This window comes from Dermacentor andersoni, chromosome 1 (assembly GCF_023375885.2).
Source record: "Dermacentor andersoni chromosome 1, qqDerAnde1_hic_scaffold, whole genome shotgun sequence".
In the NCBI taxonomy this organism is placed as follows: domain Eukaryota; kingdom Metazoa; phylum Arthropoda; class Arachnida; order Ixodida; family Ixodidae; genus Dermacentor; species Dermacentor andersoni.
In genome coordinates this window covers 292,584,181-292,609,081 of record NC_092814.1, presented here as the reverse complement: position 1 = coordinate 292,609,081, position 24,901 = coordinate 292,584,181, and the positions used below count along the sequence as shown (strand labels likewise).

At 45.0% G+C, this 24,901-nt stretch overlaps 1 protein-coding gene and 1 non-coding gene across 2 annotated transcripts in view; both read right to left on the bottom strand.

The window, feature by feature from the left end:
- The window catches only part of LOC126548564 (piwi-like protein 1), a 153,946-nt gene that overhangs the window by 97,648 nt on the left and 31,397 nt on the right, over window positions 1-24,901 (bottom strand). Inside the window, exons 4-5 of the mRNA XM_050196791.3 lie at window positions 12,579-12,783; window positions 6,671-6,739 (exon numbers count right to left, since the gene is read on the bottom strand). Coding sequence (XP_050052748.1) covers window positions 6,671-6,739; window positions 12,579-12,783 — 274 coding nt within the window. The remainder of the gene's footprint in view (window positions 1-6,670; window positions 6,740-12,578; window positions 12,784-24,901) is intronic.
- Window positions 7,357-7,429, bottom strand: TRNAT-UGU (transfer RNA threonine (anticodon UGU)). The gene has a single exon. It is a non-coding gene; the product is annotated as a tRNA-Thr (tRNA).

Sequence of the window (24,901 nt, the reverse complement as noted above, 5' to 3'; positions counted from 1 at the left end):
GTAAAGTTATAGTGAACTGAAAGTTCAAACTCGTTTTTCTCAGCTTCATTTTTTTGGACACCGCACACTGGGGGATCTTCATATGTTCTTTCTAAGTACCAGCAAAATGTTTGGTATCAATATATTTGTGTCGAATGGATCTAGCCGGTGATGCTATTTATTTATTTCTAAAGTTGCCGGCTAAATTTTAATTGCCACTAAATACAAATGAAAATTAGCAAAAATATTGAAATTATGTTTACATCTGGTATTTTTGCATTATAATTGCACTGAGAACAATAAAAATAGCATCACCGGCTAGAGCTACTCTCTGGCGTTCTGGCCGTATACTTTGTTTTTCCTTTTGACAAAGTTAAGTTTTTGAAAAGTCCCGTAAGAAATTGATTGAATTTCTGTATTAAAAACTTTGCATCATTTGTTCTAATGAAGATATACAATATCTAATTAGATATTTGCAATCAGCAGAAAAAGCTGAACAATACTGTTAAATATCATCCCGTTCACACTAAAATTAACAAAGTTGGTTTTGGGACCCACGTCTTCAGCGGGTATGGTTTAATGCGGTTTTACTGTACGTGGCGAGATGGTTGTGGCAATCTCTCCTCAGCGTTTCTTCTGGATTTCTCAAGCTGACAGACTGCCGCGGCAGCCTTCTCGCAATCTTTAAAAGGCCCTTTTTAGGGTCACCAAAGCGATGCTTCGGCAATGCTTGCATATTAGTAGCAACCCGTGAAACCTCTTTGCAGTTGCTATAGCAGAGCCATTCTTTAACGCCGACAGCTGCGGCACATGCGATCGGAGCGCCTAGGAAGCAGTTAAGGGGGGAGGTGGGTCCTAAAAATTTTTTTCTTATTTTTGGGTGAATCTTTAATAAACTCCACAGCCTGGGGTAATTTCTCATGCTGATTTCAGATCTGTAATTAGATTTTTGATAGCTGTAGCAGTTCAAAAAATATTGAGGTCTGAAGTCAAATTAATTTTAAACTCGTTACGGGGCTTTTTGACGATTCCGTCTTGCTAAACCAAAAACTAGATGCATGACACCATTGCTAAAGACCTACTGTAGGGGGTGATGCTATTTTTATTCATTTGGAAGCATTTTGCAGACAAGAAAACAATCTTGCATTTATTATGAACGTTTTTTTCTAATTAGCAGCAATTACTATACCTAAATGTAATTTTCATGATGGTGCAAGAGTAATAAAAATAGCATCACCCCCCAGATCATTTCAATACGAATAAAATGATACCACCCTTGTCATTTTTGGCCAAAAACAACCCAGAAAAAACACCCGTAAGGCGGAGTACAGTGTGCAAAAACATCGAACTGAAATGAACGCATTTGAAGTTTCAAACAAATGTAGCTTTTTCTGAAGTGAATCTACAGCAATACAAATGGCACCATTTTGAAGCTCTATGTTTTGTAAGAATGGCCATACTAAATGCGTGACTGCACACTCTCAAAATAATAGCACACTGGCCACTGAACTAGCACAAGAAACTTTATTAGGCACCATGCTCTACAAAGAGCATGGTGCCTGGGTTTCAAACCGAAGTGTAGAACTCTGTGTGGGCATGAATATAGTTCCAGTGTTGTACATGCAGGCTGCCTGATTGATAGCAGTCTCCATTACAATCAGTGAGGCATTTTTTCATTTGGTAGAATTGACCATGTTACTGAATGAAGGCTCTGAGTGTAAGTAGCCTTCCAAATCATCTTCACCTGACAGTGGCTGTGGAACTTACGATCAGAGAGCCAGTGATAGATATGCAGCTGCTAGGTGCTTTCTAGAATTTTACTTTTGTATGATGCCTCGATCACTTCTGCAGCCAGGTGTGTGCCAGCCCAAGGGGCCTAGTGAACAGAGCTCATGATGAGGTTCTCTTTATGAAGCGGTGGTATGATAGATATTGTTACGAGCTATTGTGACAATATGATAATAGAGTGAACGCGCAATGTGCTTGGTTGCGAGTCCGAAGTGCCGATGTGCAAAATGCATAGCCGCAGATACAAGGAGCCGACGGGCGATGTGCTTAGTTGCACATTTCAAGGTGCCGACGCGCGAAATGCCTAGTCACGGGCTCAAGGAGTCGACCCTCGATGCGCTTATTCGCGCAGTCCGAGGTGCCGACGCGCGAAATGCCTGGTCGCGGGCTCGAGGAGTCGACACTCGACGCGCTCATTCGCGCAGTCCTACGTGCCGACGCGCCAAATTCCTAGCCGCGGGCTCGAGGAGTCGACACTCGATGCACTTATTCGCGCAGTCGGATGTGCCGATGCACAGAATGATTAGGTGAAGGTCCAAAAAGTCCGCGCGCGATGTGCATGATCGCCGAGTCGGAGACTCCCTATGCGCGAAATGTTAAGCCGCGTTTCTGAGGATTACGTGCGCGATACGAATTTGTCACGAATTCGAAACACCGACTGCTGAAAGGCTTAGCCGCATGTCCGAGGATTCCGCGCGCGAATCTTGGTCGAGAAGTCCGCGTCGCTGATGCTCGTAATGCTTAGCCGCGCGTCTGAAACGTCCACAAGCGTAGGGATCGGCCACGCTACTGCGATGTCCGCGTAGCGCCCGTTTTGACACGTCGAGATTACGGCGAGTGGAGACGTCAAACTCGCGAGGTGCAAAGAGCCGAGCAGACGACGCGAGCGCCAAACCAATGGCGAACCGCGCTGGAGTCACGTGGCGGGCGCGGCCAATCGCAGACTCCGGCACGACCCTCAATCATTTGCTTTTTGTGCGCTTGTTTCTGTATGGAGGAGATCGCTGAAGCGGCAGATTTGAAGACTGAGAAATGCGCTTTCCAACGAGACCAAGATGGCGGCGCTCGGTCGCGCCGTTCCAGAGATATTGTGGCGTGAAAAACGCTGTTCTTTCTTGATTTCCGCGAGATTTTTCGCCACCTTGGCTGATAAAACGAATTTTTTAGAGCACTTTTAGGTGGTTTACAGTGATGATATTTGGATATCAGATAGAAAAAGGGTTATAGAAACTGAAAATGTTATTTTCAAAAAATCGATTTTTTTGGCCATTTTTCGCGATGTAAAACCCGCGTCCCCCCTTAAGGGGGGAGGCTACCCTGGAGACCGAACTTTTTTATTTTTTAAGATATCTAGATGAAACTTTCAGGGTACGTTCACACCACCGAACTATGAGGAACCGCAAAGTTTCATGTAGATATGTTTATTAGTTCCAGAGTTATTGAGGTCTAACTAGGTGATTCATGTATATGCCTGAGGAAGAGCCTGGAGAAATGCCAAAACATCGTAGGAAGCTGAAATTCAGTGTGATGATCCCTTGACAGATATCCCAGGGGGCTAAAGAGCCCTTTTCTTTAATTTCCCCTCCAAAAAATTTTAACACAACTTTGAATTTGATGTAGCCAATAATGACCACATTCATCAAAAATTAATTGCTTATTATAAATTAACTGCACCAGCTTTCAAGAAAAGGAGCCTGTTACCCCCTGGCAAAGTCATTCAGGAACAGAATAAAAAAAAACGGCATACAAATCTGAAGAGCGGTTCTTGAGATATCGCCTTCCCCAGCACCACTACTAGCGAAAAAATCCATTCCGAGAAAACAGGCCTTAAAGTTGAACACGCGTTTTTTTTTTTTTTATTAGAAAGCTCCTGCGGAGCTTCTAATTAGCTCTTGCTGCTCCAGGCACATCAGTGTGTCGGATTTTCGACTGGCGACAGCCGAAAGCACAGTTCCGCCGCTGAAAAGCGTCTATGCAGTCGGCACTCGCTACGGAAGATCGGAAGTTCGATGCTCGTACAAGACTCATATCGCGCTCCCGCGCACCCAACATCTGCACTGGCTTGGGCTTTGCCGGCATCGCGTGCAGCGAAGAACTAGCGAAAAAAAAAAAAAAAAGCTTTGCAAATAATCTAAAAGATAGCGCAAGGCGATGAGCAGCTCGCAAGCTCATGTTGAGGCGGACGGATCAAGGGGCAGCAAGGATGCGAGCGCGGCGGCCGTGCCATCAAAGGGAGCAGCCGCCGCCGCCCGCGCAGCAGCCAATGGCGGGCACGCTTTAGCCCGCGGGATTTGAACGCGCTGCTCCGGCCAATCAGCGCTCCGCATCACATTGCGGGAAAACGCCAATAGCGCCTCAACCGCGCCGATGATGCCATTTTGCAAGGCGGCAAAATAGAGACAAAGAATTCACGTTCAAAACGACACCAATATGGCGCGGGCAGGCCGCATGGGCCGGGAATGGCGCGCGCGCGCGCGAAGTTTGACTTCATTTCGGCATTTGCGCGTGTCTTGTGGGCCGCGGTGGCCTCAAAAGTAGCGTTTTTTTTTGGTACTTTACGGTTGAATTAGGTGCTGATAATTACAGAACAGGTAGTTTATGAGACATACAACTCAAAAATATGGTTTTTCAAAAATCGACTTTTTCGCGATTTTTCGGTTTTCAAGGGCCGCGTCCCCCCTTAAACGAGTGAACAATATCAGCAGCTGGATGGAGGAAGGTGGTAGGGGGGCACTGGCCTCCCCGCCATTATAGTTTTCTCACATCAGCTCTGCCAACCCCCTATTTTGATTTTTTTCATGCAACCTGGTTATAAGAATTATCGATTATAACAATGGAATTTTCGTGGCACTTGGAACACTGTTATAAGTGGGTTTGCCTGTATACCAAACTCTAGGGTGAGCTTAAATTCAAGGATTTGAAGAAACGCACCAGTTCGTAATTGAATATGATAAATATCATGCATAGCTAGTGCTATCTAGACCTCTCAGTATCCGCAGCCGCTACTAGCCGCACCAGTAGCCAACTGAAGTACACGAGCGATGTCGCCATTTTGACCTGTGTAGTTTCGGCATACGGCGTCGCATTATCGTAATGCCACGAAACAGGCGATGCCACTACAGTGCCGCTTTCAAATGAAAAGTTGTGCTAGCCGCAGCAGCGTCACCAAATATTCAAGCGGGGTGGGACTTCAGCATCCATGCGAAAAACGTCCGTCATTGAAGGGTGCAACGGGAGACATTTTTTGCGTGCGCTCCAACGAGGAGACGACAGCAATAAAGAAGGTAAGCGCATGTAAAGAGACAGGAGCTGTTAATTAAAATCGTGCCGTGTTTTGAAGCGTACCAGCCGTGCTGCACTGTCAGCGCATACGTGTGCACGCGGACGTGAGCTCGCGCACATCCGCAAGCGTACGTGTGGTCTAGGCTATAGTGACGAGGCTAGCAGCTATGATGACGCAGAGTGAGCTCGGCATGTTCATATTAAATAAATGCTGTTTTCATTTTGCGAATGCTGTCCTTACTTTTTTGTTCAGGCTACATTCGAGGCAAGTTATTTTCTGACTTTGGACATTCAGGGGTTGGCTTGGAATCAGGGCCGGCCTAGATTCGAGTAAATACAGCATAAATTTAAAGACATGTACGATCGAGAGTTTCGGTGAGCAAGACGTGTTGCCATCAATGTATCGATTATAGAACGTATAGAATGTACAGAATATTATACACATTATTATCAATGTATAGAATATAGAATATATGATGTATAGAATGATTTCCTCAATCATTCTACACATCCCTGTGGCACTGTCACCACCTTCTCCAAAGAGGCAATGTTTAACAACGACCAAAGTTTCGAACAGCAATACAATGTTCCACTCAATTTTTTCTGACATTATCGGCATACATGGCAGCCATGAAAAAAGTTAAAATAGATTAATTAAAGTTATTCATTAGTCACGTGTACATGATCAAATGCTCCGGCCATGGTATGGGAGAACGCAAGGAAGGTATTTTGCTTGAGGAAGCTAGACAGCGGGCAGCGGCAAGTGGCAGGAGTGTCGATGTTGGCAGTGAAGCTTGCCTCCTGACATGGGTTTGGGGCACTTCAAATATTTCTATCTCTGCTATTAACTCATTTGAAAAATTCTTGCAGTAGAACACTCCTTAGAGGGCACGTAACAACTTCCAGCATATAACCAAGTTTGCTATATGTGCTATGTGGCTTGGTGAAGGGCCCTTTAAGTTTGTGAACATCTGGCACATGTGTCAAGGTTTTATGCAAAACCCACAACTATTTGAACTATTCATTTCAATATTCTTTGACACTAATTACCGCATTTTTACATGTATAACCTGCACCATAAATTTGAAGAATTTAACACAAGTCGAGGTGCGTTATTTTGGAATTTTGCTTTGAGGTATGGCTTCACGGCAGCACGTGATACGCTGCTGTGAAGCCACACCTCAAGGCAAGGTTCTCACCCATTCAAAGTTGGTATTTCCTAGGGAACCGCAACACCGTGCACAGGTTATACGAAAAAAAAAGAAAAAGGTTCACTCTCTTTGATTTCTCTTCAAACTAAAAAACTGATATAACCATAAGCGTACACACAATTAATTGCAACTGCCTTCAAGCAAATGCACTTTAACATTAGGCAAAGCTAAAATCTGCAGCTCTAACATCAAATGCTAGCGGCATCAATGACTCGCACAACTTTCACCACAAGAGGCGGTGACACTGTCTTTTTGTACTGCCTTGTGCACAAGTTGGCATGGATGACCTCAGCTTGTTCTGGGGTTACATCAAGAGCTTACACCAGGCACAGTCCCATATTATACAAAAAGCTCAACACACGATCAAGCCAGTAGGCACATATTGCAGCAAAACAAAGTAGTGCACTTACGGCTTGCCAGCACTTCCCCTGAACTGCTTGACACACAGTTCTGCCATTTCAGCCACCAGAGGCTCAACACTGCAAAACACACAAAATGTAAAATAAGTGGTGCGCAATGATAATACAGCATTGGAACAATGGCCCCTCCAATAGCAGGGTTACCATCTTACAAGGCCACTTGCCACTATTAGGAATCATGAGGCTTTCACTGTTGACTCAACACGGTCAGATAATTCTTTTTAAATTATAAGTTTTGCGGTTTTGCACACCAAAACTACAATCTGACTATGATGCATGCCATACTAGGGGACTCCAGATTTTTGACCCTACAGAGCTTTTTACCAGGAATCCAATCAAAAAGCGGCCTCTACTACCAGGATCAAATCTACGACCTTGTGCTCAGCAGTAGAATGCCACAGCCACTGAGCAACTGCAGTCAGCGATCACACAGCTTTTGCAATAACAAAGGTTCACTGGTTCAGACATTGTGTTCAAGTTTCGCATAGTGAAAAGTTTATGAAAATCAAGCTAGGGTTACTATATACAGTATAACCTTATTGTTATGCATTTTGTTATTAAACACATACTCCTAACAAAAAGACACCAAGAAAAACATAGGGGAAATTACATGTACTTAATAATTGAATTATAGTAACAATAAATTAATGGCAACGAAAGTGGATGTAAAAACAACTTGCCACAGGTGGGGAACAATCCCACGTCTTCGCATTACACGTGCGATGCTCTAGCCAACTGAGCTACCGCGGCGCGGTTTCCTCATCTGCTTTCTTGGGTATTTATCTGTTAGGGCTAGAAGTAACCTTGGGAGTGTTAGCCAGCACCATCACTCACAAACACTCCCTCATTGTGGGTCAGCGCAGTATGCGTGACAAATGCACAGATGGAGCAAGAGTCATCTCGATATCGGGCACGTCGGACCGCATTGGCCACGTCTGGTTACGTTGGCTACACCAGTGCTTCAAACTATAGACGTTTATGCTAACATGACACAGTGTGTTCACGCTATGTCGGACTATATATGCACTTAACCGAGCTATTTTTTCTCCGACTGTCAATAGTTCGAATTTTCATAGCAACCCTGCAGAATTCGAATTAGCAAAGCTTTTACCGTATCAGTTCTCATGTGTCTCGCAAACCAGAGATACTGCCGCCTGTGTATCTTCTCATAAAAATAGATACACGGTCGGCAGTATCTCTGGTTTGCGAGTGCATGCCTGTAAAACAAAAATACCGTATTTACTCGAATCGAACACTCACTTTTTCCTTGATAAAATGGGTCCCAAAATTGTGTGTGCATTAGAACCAAGTATGACCCTAAATATGCACCATTGGCATTTCAACGTGGCTGCCTCGTATGTGCTTCAATCCTAGCTGCCGTAGCTTCCTCCATGTGCTGTAGTACATGTGCTTAGGTTAGTCCACCATCTGTCTTCCCATTTTCTGCGATTGCGCTATCAGCATGGAAGTACTGACTGCGAAGACATGCTGAGTTCATCACGATGCCGCAATTAAAAGGAAAGTGATCACATGTGCAGAGACAGATGGAAATCGGGCCTCATCATGGGCGTTAGATGTTCCCGTAACTGGCTTGCGGGACGACCGCAAACAGGAGAGACGTTCTACTCCGGCAGTTGCTGTGTGTGGCCCCTATCTTGAAAGCGATCTGCGATGGGGACAGAGTTTACTGTAAGAGTTAGGGTCAGGCACGTCAAAAGGGGTGGCTGGCCTATGCCATCATCCGACCCATCCACGCTAACGACGTTGTTGAAGGGAGGAATGTGTTCTCATCAAGAACGAGGAGTACTGGGTTTATTTACAATATCTACATGAAGAGTAGAGAACGTTAAGTCTCATCAGTCTAGCATGACTGAATTGAAGCACACGGAGGAGCCGAAGAGTTTGCTTAGATCCCCTCTGTCCTCCCTAGTACCTAGGCCAGGGAAATCTGCTGTCCACCTTCCGTCTAATCGGAGCGTCCAAAGTCGTGGAAGTACCCGCGTTCAGGGCGAGGGTTCACACAATCACTCCTGCACCTTTGTTCACTGAACACGCAGAAAAGAGGGGAGCTTCATAGACAGGGATTACCACGTTTGACTCAAATTGGCACGTCTTGGTTCCTGGGATGACTCAGCAGTTAGCTGGAGCATCTGTCAAACGACTGTGACGGTTACCGGAGTCTGTGAGGAAATGCCACAGAACACCCTTTTCCAAGAGTTTCTTGCTCCCGTCATCCATGACGACGACAGTGAATTAACAAACAACACTCGATCTGCCAAACGTGTCTTGCTTTGCTGTCGCTGCAGGTCTGTCCGAGGGGACGCATTGTTGGCTTCATGAAGCGATTCATCGCAGTGGTGCAGGAGAGGCTAGACAGTCACTACGCCCGCTGGCCACCAGTAACAATATGCGTCTAGGTGCATCGTGTTGTTGTCTCACCGCTTAATTCACATTAAAGCGAGAGGGAGTAGAAGGTAAATTCACTCACTACTGCTACCACACTTCTTCACTCTAGCATTTTGACAGAGATTTTCCTCGGTCATCGAGTGAGACATGTTTGCTTGTGTGCGTGTGACACCATGCTTGGTAACTTGGTAAGCGAATGTTTACAAGTTTATACGGCTGATGAAACTACAGTTGACTCTTATTACAACGGACCCTGATAATCTGACAAACAACTTCAGTTTTATCCGAAGTCCGTAATATCCGAGGTGCCTCACTTACGAAACTTTCGTCACAATGTCTAGCAACCTTATTACCAAGAGTGAGTGATGAACGTCCAAATTAAAAATAAACAAAAATAGTTGCAGTTTCGCCCAAAAGGCGAACTATCGATTGCGGTAGCAAATTAAGATAAGCACGGCAACCGCAGCGAGCGAAATGACCTTCAAGCTGTCTCTTGCTTCAACGCGAACTAAACAATGAAAGCACAACCCATACGAAGCTACCAGCCCTGGGAGCATTTTTACAATTGCTAGTAGGTACAGCGGGGCGTGGGGTTTCTTACGGCACTTGATGTTTCTGCTCAGGCGCGATGAGTAAGAGCGGGTGCGAGAGAGAAAATCTGGGGGCCTTTGCTCCTTGAATATGCGACTCTGACTAGGCACTATGAAGGAGGTTTCTTAGCACGTGTTGTATGCGTTTGTCCACTAAAAAATGCCGGCCTCTCGGAGTGCGGTCGAGTTTGTTTACGCTCCGCCGCTGGCTGCCCGTGTGATGAGGCAGTGGACACGGCCGCCCCATTTGGTGATCGCTGTGTCTGAAGGGGCGAGGTTGTGACTGGTGTTGTCTAAATCGCTGGTCACTTTTTTTCGTCGCGACAATAGATTGAGTTTTTTACAAGCACTGCTCCAGGAGAGCACATGTAACCGGCAAACAGTGGCCTCAGGAGAGCACCTGAGGTTATAATAAAGGAAGGCGGTGCAGGATCTCCAGGGCACCCAAGGGGTAGCAAGGGGATCAAAGGCGGCCTGTAAGTTGGGGCCGCGGAGGCCGAAGCGTGCCGGGGGTGTTCGCATAAAAAATTGTCTGTCGGCGATAGAAGACAGCCGATCTTATACACTCTTGGCACGCGCAGGCCTCAGCGAGCCGCAACCCATGGACTAGTCCGGGTTCTAGCTTTGGTATCCTGGAGGCATCACCAACAATGCGAAATAATGACACATTGTTACAATTAGCAAAAAGCATGATTGAATAAATATAATTACGTCCAGCCACCAACTTGCGGTGCCAAGTTCAGCACTACTGCAACCCGCTACTTCTGCCAGCATGCCTAGGGACAAACGCATACAACACGTGCTAAGAAACTCCTCCATAGTGCCTAGGCAGTCATATATTAAAGGATCAGAAGTCCCCACACTTCCTCTCCTGCACCCGCCCTTACTTACGCATGCGCGCAAACGTCCGGCGTCTCCACAAGTGTCACGTCCTGCTGTATCTACTAGCAATTGTAAATACGCGCCCTGGGCACGCTTTCGTCACATCGCAGATCCCTTTGAAAATAAGGCCCGCACGGGCATGCACTTTGGTCATATCGCATATCACTTTTAAGATACGGCGCCCGCGTGGCTGCACCATTAAGAGCAGCCACCAGAGTAAAACACGCCCTTTCCCTCGCCTCACGCACAGAAATGGCAAGATATTGAGCTGCAATCGTCGGCTGACCCTCGCAAGTCAGTCGCCAGTGCGTGTCAACATGGCAAAAGTCTGCTTCATACAACCGATTTTGACAAAAATTGCCGCTAATTTCGTCCGCTGTAGCCGATAGTCCATTGTAGCGTGGCCCATTAAAAGCGAACTTTGTTGTATTAATAAAATACAAGGTTGAAACTAAGGTTGAAACATTGTCCGTTATGTCCGAAAGTCTGTTGCACGAAGGTCCGTAGTAACAAGCGTAGACTGCACTATCCTTACTTCGTATAGCTAATTTGCTGTCACAATTAATGCTTTGCCTTTCGGGTGAGACTACGACTTTTTTCATCGAGACTTTTGTGCACTGGGAGTAAATCTTCGTTCATCCAAATGAGAGAAAGTTGTATTTCTTTATGAAAGAATGAGGTGCGCAGTAATGTAAAGGATATGTCTTCTTTTAGGTCACAGCAAATGCGTGCACGTTACAATCGAGGGCACGTTTGAATTAAGTAAATACTGTAATTGCACACCTACGGGAGAGTTCCGACAGTGAGCAACTAGCAGTAAGGTTTCAAGTGATAGAAGCAAGATAAAAATGGCTTTTCCCAACGCTCATAATGCTAAACAGCCCATGCGAGAATGCCGTTTACAAAGTGATTACAAAGCAAAGTGAGAATACCTCCCCCCCCCCAGCTGTGGCGGCCCCCACAGAGCAAAGCGTAATATCACTTGCGGCAGATGCTGAGGGGCGTCAGCACAATAAGAATTTTTTTTGTAGAAGCCGTGGAAAGTTGCAGCACCTCCAATGCAATGCTTGGTGGCATTTCGTTGTCTCCAATGTGTTACCAATGCGATGTCGCCCTATACGTATTCAACGGTTCAACAACATGGGGCACCAATTTGCTTTGCTATCGTTTTACTGCCAACGGAGTACGGGACTGCACGACGCATTGCCCCTCTTGTTCAGTATGGCACAATCCAGTCATCTATTTGTCCAATTCTTACAATAATCGCCTACTCTTTCTAGCCGTAGAAGGCAGAGAAGGCTTTCACTTTCGTTTCGAAGCGCAGGTATGCTTTCAAACTTTTTTTTTCTTGAAACGATCATTAATTCACTACATACAAACAGTTTGATCAACACAGAAGCGGCAGCATCAAAAGGTTTTCGCAGCAGACCTAGTAGACCAGTACTACACTATCAGCCTGTAGGCATGTTGCCATAGCAACAGCCAATCGCAAGGCGGCTCTCAGCATGCTGGCATACTAAGCCAATAGGAGGGCAGCATGCATCACGAACTTTGTCAGACCGGCTCGCCCGACTTCTGACATTTGCACTTTTCCTATGACATTATCACAGGCAAGGAGGACACGAATGGAAAAGTGGAACTTGGAGCTGCCTAACCATACCAGGAGGGTGGCACTCGGCGGCAGGAAAGACGAGATGACTACACAGACTTCAGTGTTTTACACGATTTTGAGCTACTTTCTTAACATCCGCACTTACAAAATTATTTTTTCAGGTACTTAGAGTGCGTTTTCAGCTAAATCATTTTGGTACAGTGTAGATAGCGCATTGCAGATGCCGAAACGAGTGGTTTCCCAAAGTAGCCCCTGCATATGAGTGAGGCAAAAACTTTGAATTACGTACCATGAAATCAAGAAAAGTAGACTGCACCAAACCTCATCTCCCATACTGTTTAGACAACATAGAGGCGAGACACATTACCTCGCTTGAGCAGCCGTAGAAACTGATGGTGCCACAACTTACGATGGTGTAGCTCGAGCTTGAGGTGGTGCAGCTCGAGCTTGTGGTGGCACAGCTTGTGGCGGGACCACTTGTGGTTGCTGCGCTGTAGCAGCTGGCATCTGTTGCACGCCTGGCGGCAACAGAGCTGCTGCCATGCCCCTCCCAAGTGGTGTGTGCATAACACTGCGACCAAGTGCTGCACCTCTGCCAGCCATCGGATGCGCCCCTACAGACACAAAAGTAGCCACAGCCGCACACTTGTAAGTGGATGCGAGAGGACACTTTTTTTCAAAGCAATGAATACTTGAGACATTGATTGGAATTTGACATATCATTATGCAGCAGGTTTTCCCGCTGGCAATTAACCTGTAACTGCTAGGCGTCATGGCAACACAATACCAGAGCAGATGATGCACAGTGCGACTAATGACAGCACCCATTCAAACAGGGTGCAAGGTTTTCCATGACTTCAACAGTGAAAATTCCTTGACTAAGCAACTTCAGAAAACTGCAACCAGCTTTTCACTAAGATTTTTCACACAGTCAAAAAAATTAAGCAATTCAGAAAAAACAAAACTTAAAGGGGTCCAGAACCACCCCTCGGGCTCGGTGAAAAAAACAGTCCGCAGAGAGCATATGCTGCTGTGAACACCTTAGCCAACTTTTGTAGTCGTGCGTGGCGCATGGAGCTCACAAGCGGTGTGCGAAGTCACCTTTCTCTCAAACGCTCTCTTTTCAACAGAAGCCTGCTCCTCGCTTATTTTCTGGATGTTTTATTTCGTAATATAGCAGATTCCCACAAAAGTTGACATCAATCAAGAAGGGCGTTTGAATCGGAGCGTTTCTTCCTACTGTTACTGTGTGTATTTGTTGACGAAGTTTAATACAGACTGAAGTAAGCAAAAATCTGCTTTCAAATTTCGACAATAATTGCATATCTCCGGAAGAAGCCAACTATCATCTGCTCACGCTTGGCCGCACCCGAAAGAATTACACTTCAGCCACGCTGCTTACTAGCGTCGTAGCTGTTGGGTCCCGCTAATTTCAACTACCTTTGAATGCTCAAATAGCCTTGAGCCATGTGAAACTTAAGGATGGACGCAGAGATCAGATCGTGAAAATCGCGAAAGAAAATTGGTTTTTGGAAACCATAAACTTCGGTATCTGCAATGTTTAATCTACGCTGTATCAAAATGGTTTGGCTGGAAATGCACTAAAAGTTCCGGAAAAATTTTAATTTTTCAGTGTGCAGGCAGAGAAGTCTGCTTTAAACCGCGTAATTTCACTGCAGTTTGTGGAGCCACATCTTGTCTTTCTTGCCGAGCGCCGCCTTCTTGGTATCATTCAAAGGTCAATGTTTTGCCCTTCCACTTCATTCCTCGGTCTTTGCCATCTTGTAACAAACGCTCAAACACAAAAGAAGCGCAGGTCTGCTGGAGGTTGTCATATGGGCGCTCCGATTGGCTGTCGTGCTGAAAGGAGTCTTCCCAATGCTTGCTGCTGAAGCAGTGGGCAAGCTGGCAACCGCAGTTGTCTGCTTCGCAAACCACGCCGGCATCTTTCAGCAGTGTTACCAGATCGGGTTATTTGGAGCCAAATTGGACAACTTAAATTTTTATTTTGCTGTGTTTTAGATGAGTTGTCTGCTTCGCAAACCACGCCGGCATCTTTCAGCAGTGTTACCAGATCGGGCTATTTGGAGCCAAATTGGACAACAAATTTTTATTTTGCTGTGTTTTAGATGAGTTGGCTATGGGGCTATTTTCTGGTTATATCATTATGTAAGTCAAGAATTGTAAAAGAATGTGTTTCAAGCTGCATTCGTGCCACGCCATTCCGTACTTTAAAAAAAAAAATATTTTCCACTGTTGAATCACCGCGCAGCACGTCAACCTCACAAAGCATGTGACCGTGCAGGTAACATACCTGTCTCTTGAAGTAAGCGACAATGTGAATGAATTTTGGCAAGCTGTTGCAGAGAGCCCTAACAGTGTAGGCAAATCGCTCTTTCCTAACTTTTCAATGGTTGTCTTTGCAATAACTACTGTGCGTGCCCGTGTCGAATGCCACAGTAGAAAGGGTATTCAGCCAGGTTATCGTTACAAAAACATACCACCGTAATAAACTGCATGGCTACACGCACTTTGGAAGAAATATTGCATGTGATATGGTATGAAAGAGCACTTTGGGTGTTGCAACTATTTCAAACCAAGTCTGCCTTCTTGGATAAATTTAATAGTGTTTTTATGTAATGAACCAAATATTTAGCAATGTGGTAGTCTGGGCACATTGGTATTCCATTTTTAAGAACTGGTTCAAACGCACAGAAAAGATGGATGAATAAAGGTGCACGCACGCGCGCATGTGCAGCTTCGAAAAACATGGACAAATAAAGGTACACACACATACACACACAAAAAGGCGTAACTTCTATTGAAGTTGCACCTATGTGTGCATGCGTGCCTTTATTTCTCCACGTTTTCGGTGCACTTGAATCAGTTCTTAAAACCAAATATTGTTTTTGCTTATCTCTCATTAGTCAACTCACTTGGCCAGAACTGAATTATGCGATATCTTTTACCTTTTTATGTACTGTTTGGTCTTATATTGGATGTTTACATACGTGATAATTGATGGGGTTTCTGATCCCTAAGCTTCAAAGTGTGATTGAAGAGACACTATTGTAGAGCTTTAAATAATTTTTTACCATAGCCACCAAGAAACCATGGTGAATGATTTGCTTCTGACATTTTTTCTACGTGTTTTACCTGTTGTAGTGAATCCCTTTGCTAGGGCGTGTGCTGATGCATGCATATGTGGTATTTTTTACTTTCTCTGCTGTCTGCTAGCCTAATCAAACAGATGGTTTGGCCGTGTATTTGATGCTCACATTATACTTGCAAATAAAAAAAACATTACTAGTTTGTTTCCATGCCTTATTTCCCATTCCCTTCTTTCCCTTTTTTTCCCATTTTACGCTAGCATAAATTATGGCTACATTAGGGCTACAAGCTACCGAAGCCCGACTGCACGGGTGGCTACATTTGGGCTACAATATCCATCCGTTCTGGCTACGTAACTCTGTGCCATCTGGAAACACTGCGTCTTCACTTAACACACAGAATTTGGATTTTTGAAAGCTTCCAGATTAGTGATGGAGCATCACTTGCTTGCGAAGAAATTTTGCAAAGAAGCAAGGCTTGGAAAATGAAAGCACAAGCCTCCTACAGCAAGAAAAATACAGCAATTAGTGGGAGAAGCAGAGCACCCAACTGAACATGGGGATAATATGCCGTGTCATCTTGCACCGCGTGACTCCAGCAACGAAGCCGACAATCACCCTGTGCCATCGACACCGATAAGCAAGACGCACCAACGGAGGGGAGGCTCCCGTGCTTCGGTGTACAGCTGCGCAAATCAGTAGCAGAGATCACATCGTTGGAGGCAACACTGGTCGAACGTCACCATTGCCGGCAAAGACTGTGCACTCTGTTTCTGATGCATCATGCGACACAGTCACGCAGCCTGCAAGTGAGCCCCAACCCCCGACGAGCTACAGTGTGATAACCGAAGATTCACCAGACGAATTGTCGCCCAAACGTCGCACTATTCAGACGCACCTCAAGCCGCGTTTCATGTCAGCGGCGACGGATAAGCGCAAGCATGCAGCATTCGCAATTCCTTTCGCGCAGTGTTCGCAACTGAATGGAAGTTCAATTTCATGGCCCAGCAAGGCCAAGAACTAATTTTCAGAGCCCACTAAATGAGACAAAGGTGCAAGAAGATGCCTAACAGCTATGATGTCGAATATTACAGCGCTCGTACGTAATAAATCTGCACTGCTTTAAAAACTTTGCAGCCAGTTTTCTTTTTCTTCTTGTGTTGTTGTTGCTGGTCACCTCACTCGTGGAAAGCATAGCATAACAATGGCTGGACCGATTTTGATCCAGTTTGTTTTGCTATGACCCAGAAGCTGTGCTGTACATCGAGTCTTGAAATGTCTCTTTCGTTTACATGGCTCTATGCAGTGAAGCACTGTTACATGTTGAGCAAAATTATTAAAGCACAAAAAAAAATCTAACAATGTCTTCAGTAGATTAGACCTTTCAGCAACCATGCAAAGTATTCCCAGTTCCCTAATATGTTGTGTTATTGTGCCAGGCTTTCAACATGCAAGAAAGTTATAAATTCTAATAACAAATACTGACGAAGATATCTTGATGAAATTTTAGACTTGCTCTTTATTGCAATGGGCAGTGTGTGCCAGATTTCAGCCCTTTCTGCCAAAAAACAAAAAAAAATTATTTCTCACCCCCTCCTCCCCCTTAAAGGGCCCCTCATCAGGTGTGGCCATTTTGAGCTGACAAGCGCAGAGCATACATTGCGTGATAACGATTGTATCTGCAAAGTATTACATTGTTACACGCCGCGGAGAGATCTGAAATTTCAAACTGAACGCCGTTTTTCCTTCTCGCGGCCGCCGAGCTCCAAGCCAGAGGATGACGTATCGTGTCCCTGCGCCTACGTACTCGAATCCGCAGTGTGATGTCACTCGTGGTGCCACGCGACTTCAAGAATTATTCAAGGCACTATCTGTTATTTGTGTGATCTGTTGCTTGAATTGACGAATTGAAGTTTAGAGAAATAATAAAACACACAAATGGAATGTCTGCATGTTTTTTGCTTTACTTCGCACCGAAGCAAGAGAGATGTACTTCCGCTTCGTCTACTTGTTCCCAGTCATGTGGTCATGTGCACATGCCATTTCACTATTTCATGTTCTACTGTGTTCCAGCGCGTGATCACGCTCTGCAATCCGCTTGTTATGCCTCAGCATTCGTGTAGCACTGAATTGTACCACTAGTCATGTGTGCTTGTGCACAGCGCCGCTGCACAAAACGATAACAGCTCGCACGCAATGCCGCCAGTGGAAGTGCGCATCACCGGAAAAAAAAAGCAAGGAGAAAAAAAGTGAGGGTGGGGCCCGTGACGTATGTGTCATGCAATCGATCCTCAAGGTCCAGCATGGGAGAACGCAGGGAAGGAATTTCACTTGCAAAGGCTAGACGGGGCGAGTGGACAGGGCTTCTCGCTATGCAGTGGAGCCTGCCTGCTGAAATCGTGGGTTCGCGGTGCTGAAATATTTCTATCTCGGCTATTAATGAGTCGACTTGAAAAAATTTCGCAGCAGAACGCTCCCTAGAGGACACGTAATAACTTGCAGTGTACAACCAAAATTTGCTATAGAGCCTGGTGAGGGGGCCTTTAAGGTTAGCATAGATACACGCTTGCCAGCACGCGCTCACTCCTGGCCGCCCCTGGTTAGATGCCTTGGCAGACTACTATTCATCGGTCAAACTGGTGAAGGACAAAGCCAGTCCGCACTGCATAGCACAGTCAGACTGGAGCACATGAGCACAAGCATGCACTCAAGCCCCATTCTGCACAAAGCAAACGCTGCGCATATGCACTACAGTTGCATGCAGCTGCGTCTGCTACGTACCGTAGATACCGCGACGACTCCGCTGGCTAAATGCACTGGGGCTCGCTGAAGACGGCCACGTCTGGTTTACCTTTGGCACGTCATAGGTGTCAAAATCGGCACCGTAAAACCTCATTAATTCGACCCCTGTTAATTCAGAAAATCATATAATTCGGACTCGTCCTTTGGTCAGGGCAGGCGTATGTATTTAAAGGTACACTAAATGGAAAAATGATTTCTTATGCATCATTAAATTACCCTTCTACAACACCGAAAACACCATTCTTACCACGATAACACGCTTAGTAAGCAAGAAAAAGCGCAAAAGCGAAATACAGGTGGTGACGCCTCCTTGAAGTTCCCTGCACTAGGCTGCTGTGACGTCATGGATTCTGATAACGTCTTCTAGGGCCTACCTACTTATTTAGTGGTACGTATTGTCTGCAATGTGTTCTAAAGGAACCAAATATTAAACATGGCAAGTTTGGGGAACCTTTACTGAGCTAAATACGAAAACATACTTTAGAATCCCCGACATCACACTGACGCACTGGCATCGGGGTTTCGGCACGAAATTCAAGTACTGATACTTTGACCATTTTTCTCACGTAATATTCACATTATTATTTTGAAATGACCGCCTGCAGAGTTATAAAACAATGCTTTATCAGTCTAAACTGATTTATTGTTTTGCTTTAGTCTCCCTTTAATGCAATGAAACTCATTAATTCTGACGTATATGGGAGCACATAATCTCATTCAGACAACTCTCCGAGCTTGGCGAGCGCGGAGCACCGCAAATGTGCGATGCAAAGGAGCAATAACTGCATTAGCGTCCACCAAAATGAAGCGGCGGAGTTTGCATTGTCATAGTCATCAGTGGAACTCTCACGTGAATGACAGCCACACCAGAATGCTTCGTGCCTTGTAAGCCTTTATTTTTTCGTATACTTGCATATGTTTCATAACCGCGTTGGCCACGTGGCTTCATGATTGTGTAGTCTCCATCCCCAACTGTGTCAATGGCGGCCGCGGTTTCGTCCGCAGCGGCTGAGGCAAACAGTAGTTTCGTTTTGGCTCGGTATGTGCGTCTGCAGCGTGCCTTCGTAACTTCATAGTCGCCATCCATGATCACATTGACAGCGACGGCGGTATCGTCTGAAGTCGCAGCAAACGGTAGTTTCGTTTGGACTCAGTGCGTGCACCAGCCCCATGCCTTCAGAACCGCAAGGTCGCCATCCATGATCGCATCAGCTGCAGCCACAGTTTTGTCCGCAATGGTTGCAGCAAATAGTAGTTCAGAGTGTCTACCAAGTTGACATTTCCAAATTCCCGGTTTTTCAGGTTTCCCGTGAGTGCCTTTACAAAATTACCCGAATGACACAGAACTTTGTTTTATGTCAAGACAGGCTGGGACAATGTTGCCCGATGCTGTCTCTCTATTAATCATGTTAAAAAATAAAAAGACTGACTTAATCCAGTTTGATTAGTAAGGAGTACTGTTCACCTTCAAACGGAAAAGAGAAGCTAGGGGTTAGCGAAATACACAGCGAATCAATTATCTTCAAAAAAAATTATGCCAATCCCACGCACTGTGGAAATCGATGGAAGCAAAGCCTTTTGTGCTGGTTGCTTTCATTGACGATAATCAACAGTGATGTTGATGGCAAAAGCTTAATTTCTTAACGTTTAGTCTAACATGAGAGTGGTGAGTTGATGATGTTAAACGTTACTTTGCGTGCTCCACGGCTTTTTGTCTGCATAGTACACAGAACAGACTATCTTTTATTCTACGCATGTTCTTCGGAGGAACAAGGATGAGAAAGCGTGCCAGGCAGCGGAGGTATGCTAGATTTAGAAAAAGGACTACAAATGCACAACCGAGGCATCAATAGCACTAACCACCAAAGAAATACACTTCCTGGATGCATACATGGATTGAACTCGCTACATTGTTTATGGTGGGCCATTATTATGGCTTGCAGTTCTTGGGAGTTTTTTTTTTTTAATTTTGTTGGGTTGCGCATGCGTGAGTTTTTTCCCTTTATATTTGGTTCACTAGCAATAAACTTTCAGCATGAGCAAAAATGTGTTGTGCGTAAACAATGACTCTGATACTCACTGCAAGCAACCGTCGACCTGCTAACACAGAAGGTTCAGGTGACACACAGGGAACAGGGAGCCAAGGAGAACCTGACAAAGATCCCTTTGTCAAACCATTGACTCTGGGCTGAGGTTTCCCTTGTATGCCCACAATTAACTCTGTAGTTGTAATGTTAAACACAGCCGTCGAGATAGATTGTTGTTTTTACAGTCAAATGCCTTCTGTTGTGTGAAAACTTCGTGTTGCAATAAAGACTTTCTCCAGTGCTGTATGTTACTGTTGTGAAATAAATGTCTGTTCTTTGCCTCCATATCTTACTTTGTGATTGCATGCTTTTCTTAAGGTGCCAATTCTGCTGACAACACAAAGCAAGTCAGAGACTTCTTTCTAAAATATACTTTCTCGTCTTAATGACCCGATTCAATTACCGTATTTACTCACATAATGATCGCACTCGCGTAATGATCGCACCCCTGAATTTTGTTGTCAAAATTCAATTTTTCTTATTTCCCGTGTAATGATCGCACCCCGAACTTGCCGCAGCGATATGTTGTGTGCCAAGTCTAGCTAATAATGATCGCACTTACCATCTGTCGAATGCTACGCGAACGACTCTTCAAGACAAACCAAGCGGTCTGAACGCACCAAACATTAAGTAGATGCCTCATTTCAGTACTTTCATCACTTTACGCACTTCCATGACTAAGAAAAAGCTGCAACCAAACTTGCCTTTATTATGTGTAGGCTTTATAATGGTTGTGGTCAACAACAACAACAAAAAAGGCACCTTTCGATTCTTCTCATCTGCACTTGTGGGCACGCAACAAATCGCGAGCGGCAACGATAGTGGCCACCAACGATAGTAGCCACATTTACACTGATATGTTAAAAGTGTACCCTATTCATACACCGATGCAGCTAAGATATTCACCCACCCTTAGCGGAAACGTGCCGTAATAGGATAGTAGTGAAGACAGATACCGCAGTTTCGGCAGCATGCCGGCCATGTGTTTCTATGTCAGTGGCAACTAAGCGCACCCATCTGTTTCTGTCCCCTCAAAGTGGACATGGCTATGTTATTGCCGCAAGCTTGCCGATATTAACGATATTATTCATTACTGATACGGAAGAAACTGTTTCAATGCACGTAATGTACTTACGAGAAGAAAAAAAATCGCGTTCGGCGCATCCGGCTTGCTCCGCCGGCCGCCATATTTGTTTTGATGTCCCGCAGCAAACGTGGCACGAAAAAAAAAATTTTTCTTTTCGCAGGAAATTTAACCCACGTAATGATCGCACCCGATATTGCGTCAATTTTTCTGACAAAAAAGTTTGATCATTAGGCGAGTAAATACGGTAAAAGGTCTGCAATAAAAGGAGTACGATTGAAAAAGATAGGCAGGCTTTGATAAGAACCATAGCACTGTTAAGTACTGGCAACGTCAAGAACAAAAAACAACATTCCAGAACACACTAAATGTTCTGGAAGTAAGCGCACTATAATCTTGAAGTAAAGGTACAAGAATATTTTATAAAAAGCACATTCGTATACACATTTTTATGCCCGTATAAGAAAACAAGCTTGCATCTCACGTGAATGAAGAGCTGTTAATATTATAACGTGGAGCATTGTGTTCAGAGGGCTTATTTGACAAATCAATGAGAACATCACAGGCACACATTCACAAATACGCTAGTAGCCGCAACACACGAAGTTGTCGGCATGCTGCGGCTACTGGCGTTTTATCCCCGATACGTAAAGGGCAACTTTAGAAATCAACATAAAAATTATTGCGTACACTTTGCTCCAATTATACAAGTCAATCAGCCCAGCAGTAAGCAATATCTACATTTGCTTGCTTGTGTACTTTGAAACTGAACACCAACTACATGTTGCATACGGCGTCAAGCTGCACTCTTTAGCACAAGCACAACATCAAGGCCCATTCGGCAAGTAAACATTTTAAGCGAATTCATTGAGCGCATGCAAGTAGTTTGCAGCTCCCTGCACATAGAACTTCCATGAAGTGACACGGAGAGTTCACGAGCATCGAAACCGTCACCGCACATTTTATGCAGTTCCGTCGCTTTCCACACAGTACGTCCATTACCACCTATATCTCGGTGTTACTTGCGATATCCACTTGAAGAAACGCGCAAAAATAATCCAGTTTCACCAAATGGAACACAAAATTCAGAGGGGAAATCAGTCTCCTACTCAATGCACGTTGGCAGCGCATTGGCTGTCTGGAAGCGATATGGCCGCCGCCACCCACTGTTGCCAGCATGCTGCGTACATTTGCAGTACTCTGAAATTGTTTACAGTGACTCTAAACAACGATCCCCGATCGCACCCCTGGCAATAAAATAATCAGGATGTGTGCGTGGTAGTGAAGAGCGTGTCTCAGATGAGTCACACCACGGCTGCACTGTGGAAGAAGTCGCAAGGCTTTCACCGCTACGAGCGTTAACAATTTACAAAATAACGAGAATTGCAGCTTCCTCTCTGCTTTTGTGTAATATATGAACAGGATGTACCACCACAATCAGTAAATAAAAGCGTGTTGACGTAGTAAGGAGTTTATTGTTTTCTTGATGATGATGATGTGTTGTGTTTAGTGGCGCAAGGGCCAGGTTTGGCCAAAGAGCGCCATGACAAGTGTTAATGTTGATTTATTATGGAAGATGTGACTTGGCTGTAAAGTGGCCTAAAAATAGTCGCTGTAAACTGCGTAAAATCTACGTGCTATAAAATTATGGCGATGATTTATGAAGAAAACCATGACCATTAAAATCCATCGTAGGAGAATGATGCAAAATGGAAAATGTATAAGATAGTAAAATTACTTGGAGCACTGCTGCCTCGCCAGAGCCCTTGAAACACAAGGGCCTAGAGGCGCGTGCTACACGAAATTGCTATCACAGCGGTATCCTCTGAAGAGAGGACCCGCTACGAACATGTGGGGCTAAGAACATGCAAGACAACATCTTTCAGGAAGCCCAGGACTGCGCTGGAGTCAAACAGCGGTTCTGGGCCGAGTAACATTACTGGATGAAGGGGGATGTGCTGGCGGTATGCTAAGGGAAAATGTTTCTTTCTTTCAGATTCGGCTGCCCGACACTCCAGAAGGACGTGGAGGACGGTCAGCCTCTCCCCGCATCTACCACAGGTTGGAGGCTCGTTTCCGGTGAGTAAAAAGTTATGTGTGCCAAATGTGTGTCCTATTCTTAGACGACAGAATAGGACATCTGTCCGGCGTGATTTTGTTACGGAAGGCCAGAGTCCTAACTGTGGCTTTATTAGGTGGAGCTTATTATCTTTTTCCGCGTCCCACATGCGTTGCCAGTGGGCACGCAGCCGCCTTCGCAAGAAAGGCCTCAGATCTGTGACAGGCACCTCAGCGGTAGGGTTAACGGCTTGCGATGCTATGGACGTAGCCATCTCGTCCGCCAGTACGTTGCCCTCGATGCTCCTATGGCCAGGCACCCAGCATATAATGATATGCTGGTTAGATATGTACGCTTTACACAAGACGGAATATAGTTTATTAAGTACTGGATTTTGGTGTCTATAGGGTGACATCAAGGCCTTCACGACGCTTAGGGAGTCCGTATATATCGCTGATTTTTCAAGTTTCGATTTTCTTATGTGATTTACAGAAGACAGTACTGCGTAGGCCTCGGCCGTAAAGATACTTGTTTTCGGATGCAGTACACCAGATTCTGAGAAGGATGGGCCGAAGGCAGCATAAGACACCCCGGCATTTGACTTCGAAGCGTCTGTGTAGAACTCTGCGCAGGAGTGCTTGTGCTGGAGTTCAAGAAAATGCATTCGGATTTCTATCTCTGGTGCGTGTTTTGTTACTTCTAAAAAGGATATGTCACATTCAATCAGCTGCCACTCCCAAGGTGGTAACACCTTGGTTGGATGCATTAGGCGAAGCTCGAGGAGTGGGACATGTATCTCATCACTAAGCTCCCTCACTCGAAGCGAGAAAGGCTTTCTTACAGAGGGGCGATTATGGAAAAGTGTAGTGCAGGTCATATCGTTAACAGTGTTGAAACATGGATGTTCATTATTGGAGTGCACTTTAAGGAAGTATGTGCAGCTGATGTAAGATCTTTGCAGATGGAGTGGCCACTGATTCGATTCTACATACAAGCTTTGAATGGGGCTAGTTCTGAATGCGCCTGTGGCCAGACGGATACCCAGGTGGTGGATGGGATCCAGCATTTTTAGTGCACTCGGGGCGGCAGAGCTGTACACTATGGCGCCATAGTCTAACCGAGATTGAATAAGGCTCTTATAAATATTTATTATACATTTCCTGTCGCTACCCCATGTTGTGTGTGATAGCGTCTTTAGTAAGTTCATAGTTTTTAGACATTTAGTTTTGACATATTTTATGTGCGAGATGAAAGTAAGCTTAGAGTCAAGTATTACACCTAGAAATTTCTGTTCTTTGTTGACAGGTATTTGTTGTCCACCCAGCGCCATGCACGGGTCTGGAACCAGGCCTCTCTTTCTTGTAAAGAGAACACATGAACTTTTGTGGGGGTTGACATTAAATCCATTTTCGTCTGCCCACTTTGATATCTTGTTCAAACTCTGCTGTACTTGTCTTTCGCACACTGCAAGGTTACATGATTTAAAACCTATTTGTATGTCATCTACGTACACGGAATAAAATATAGCTGGTGGTAATGAAGCGCGGAGTGTGTTCATTTTAACTATAAAGAGCGTGCAGCTGAGGACAC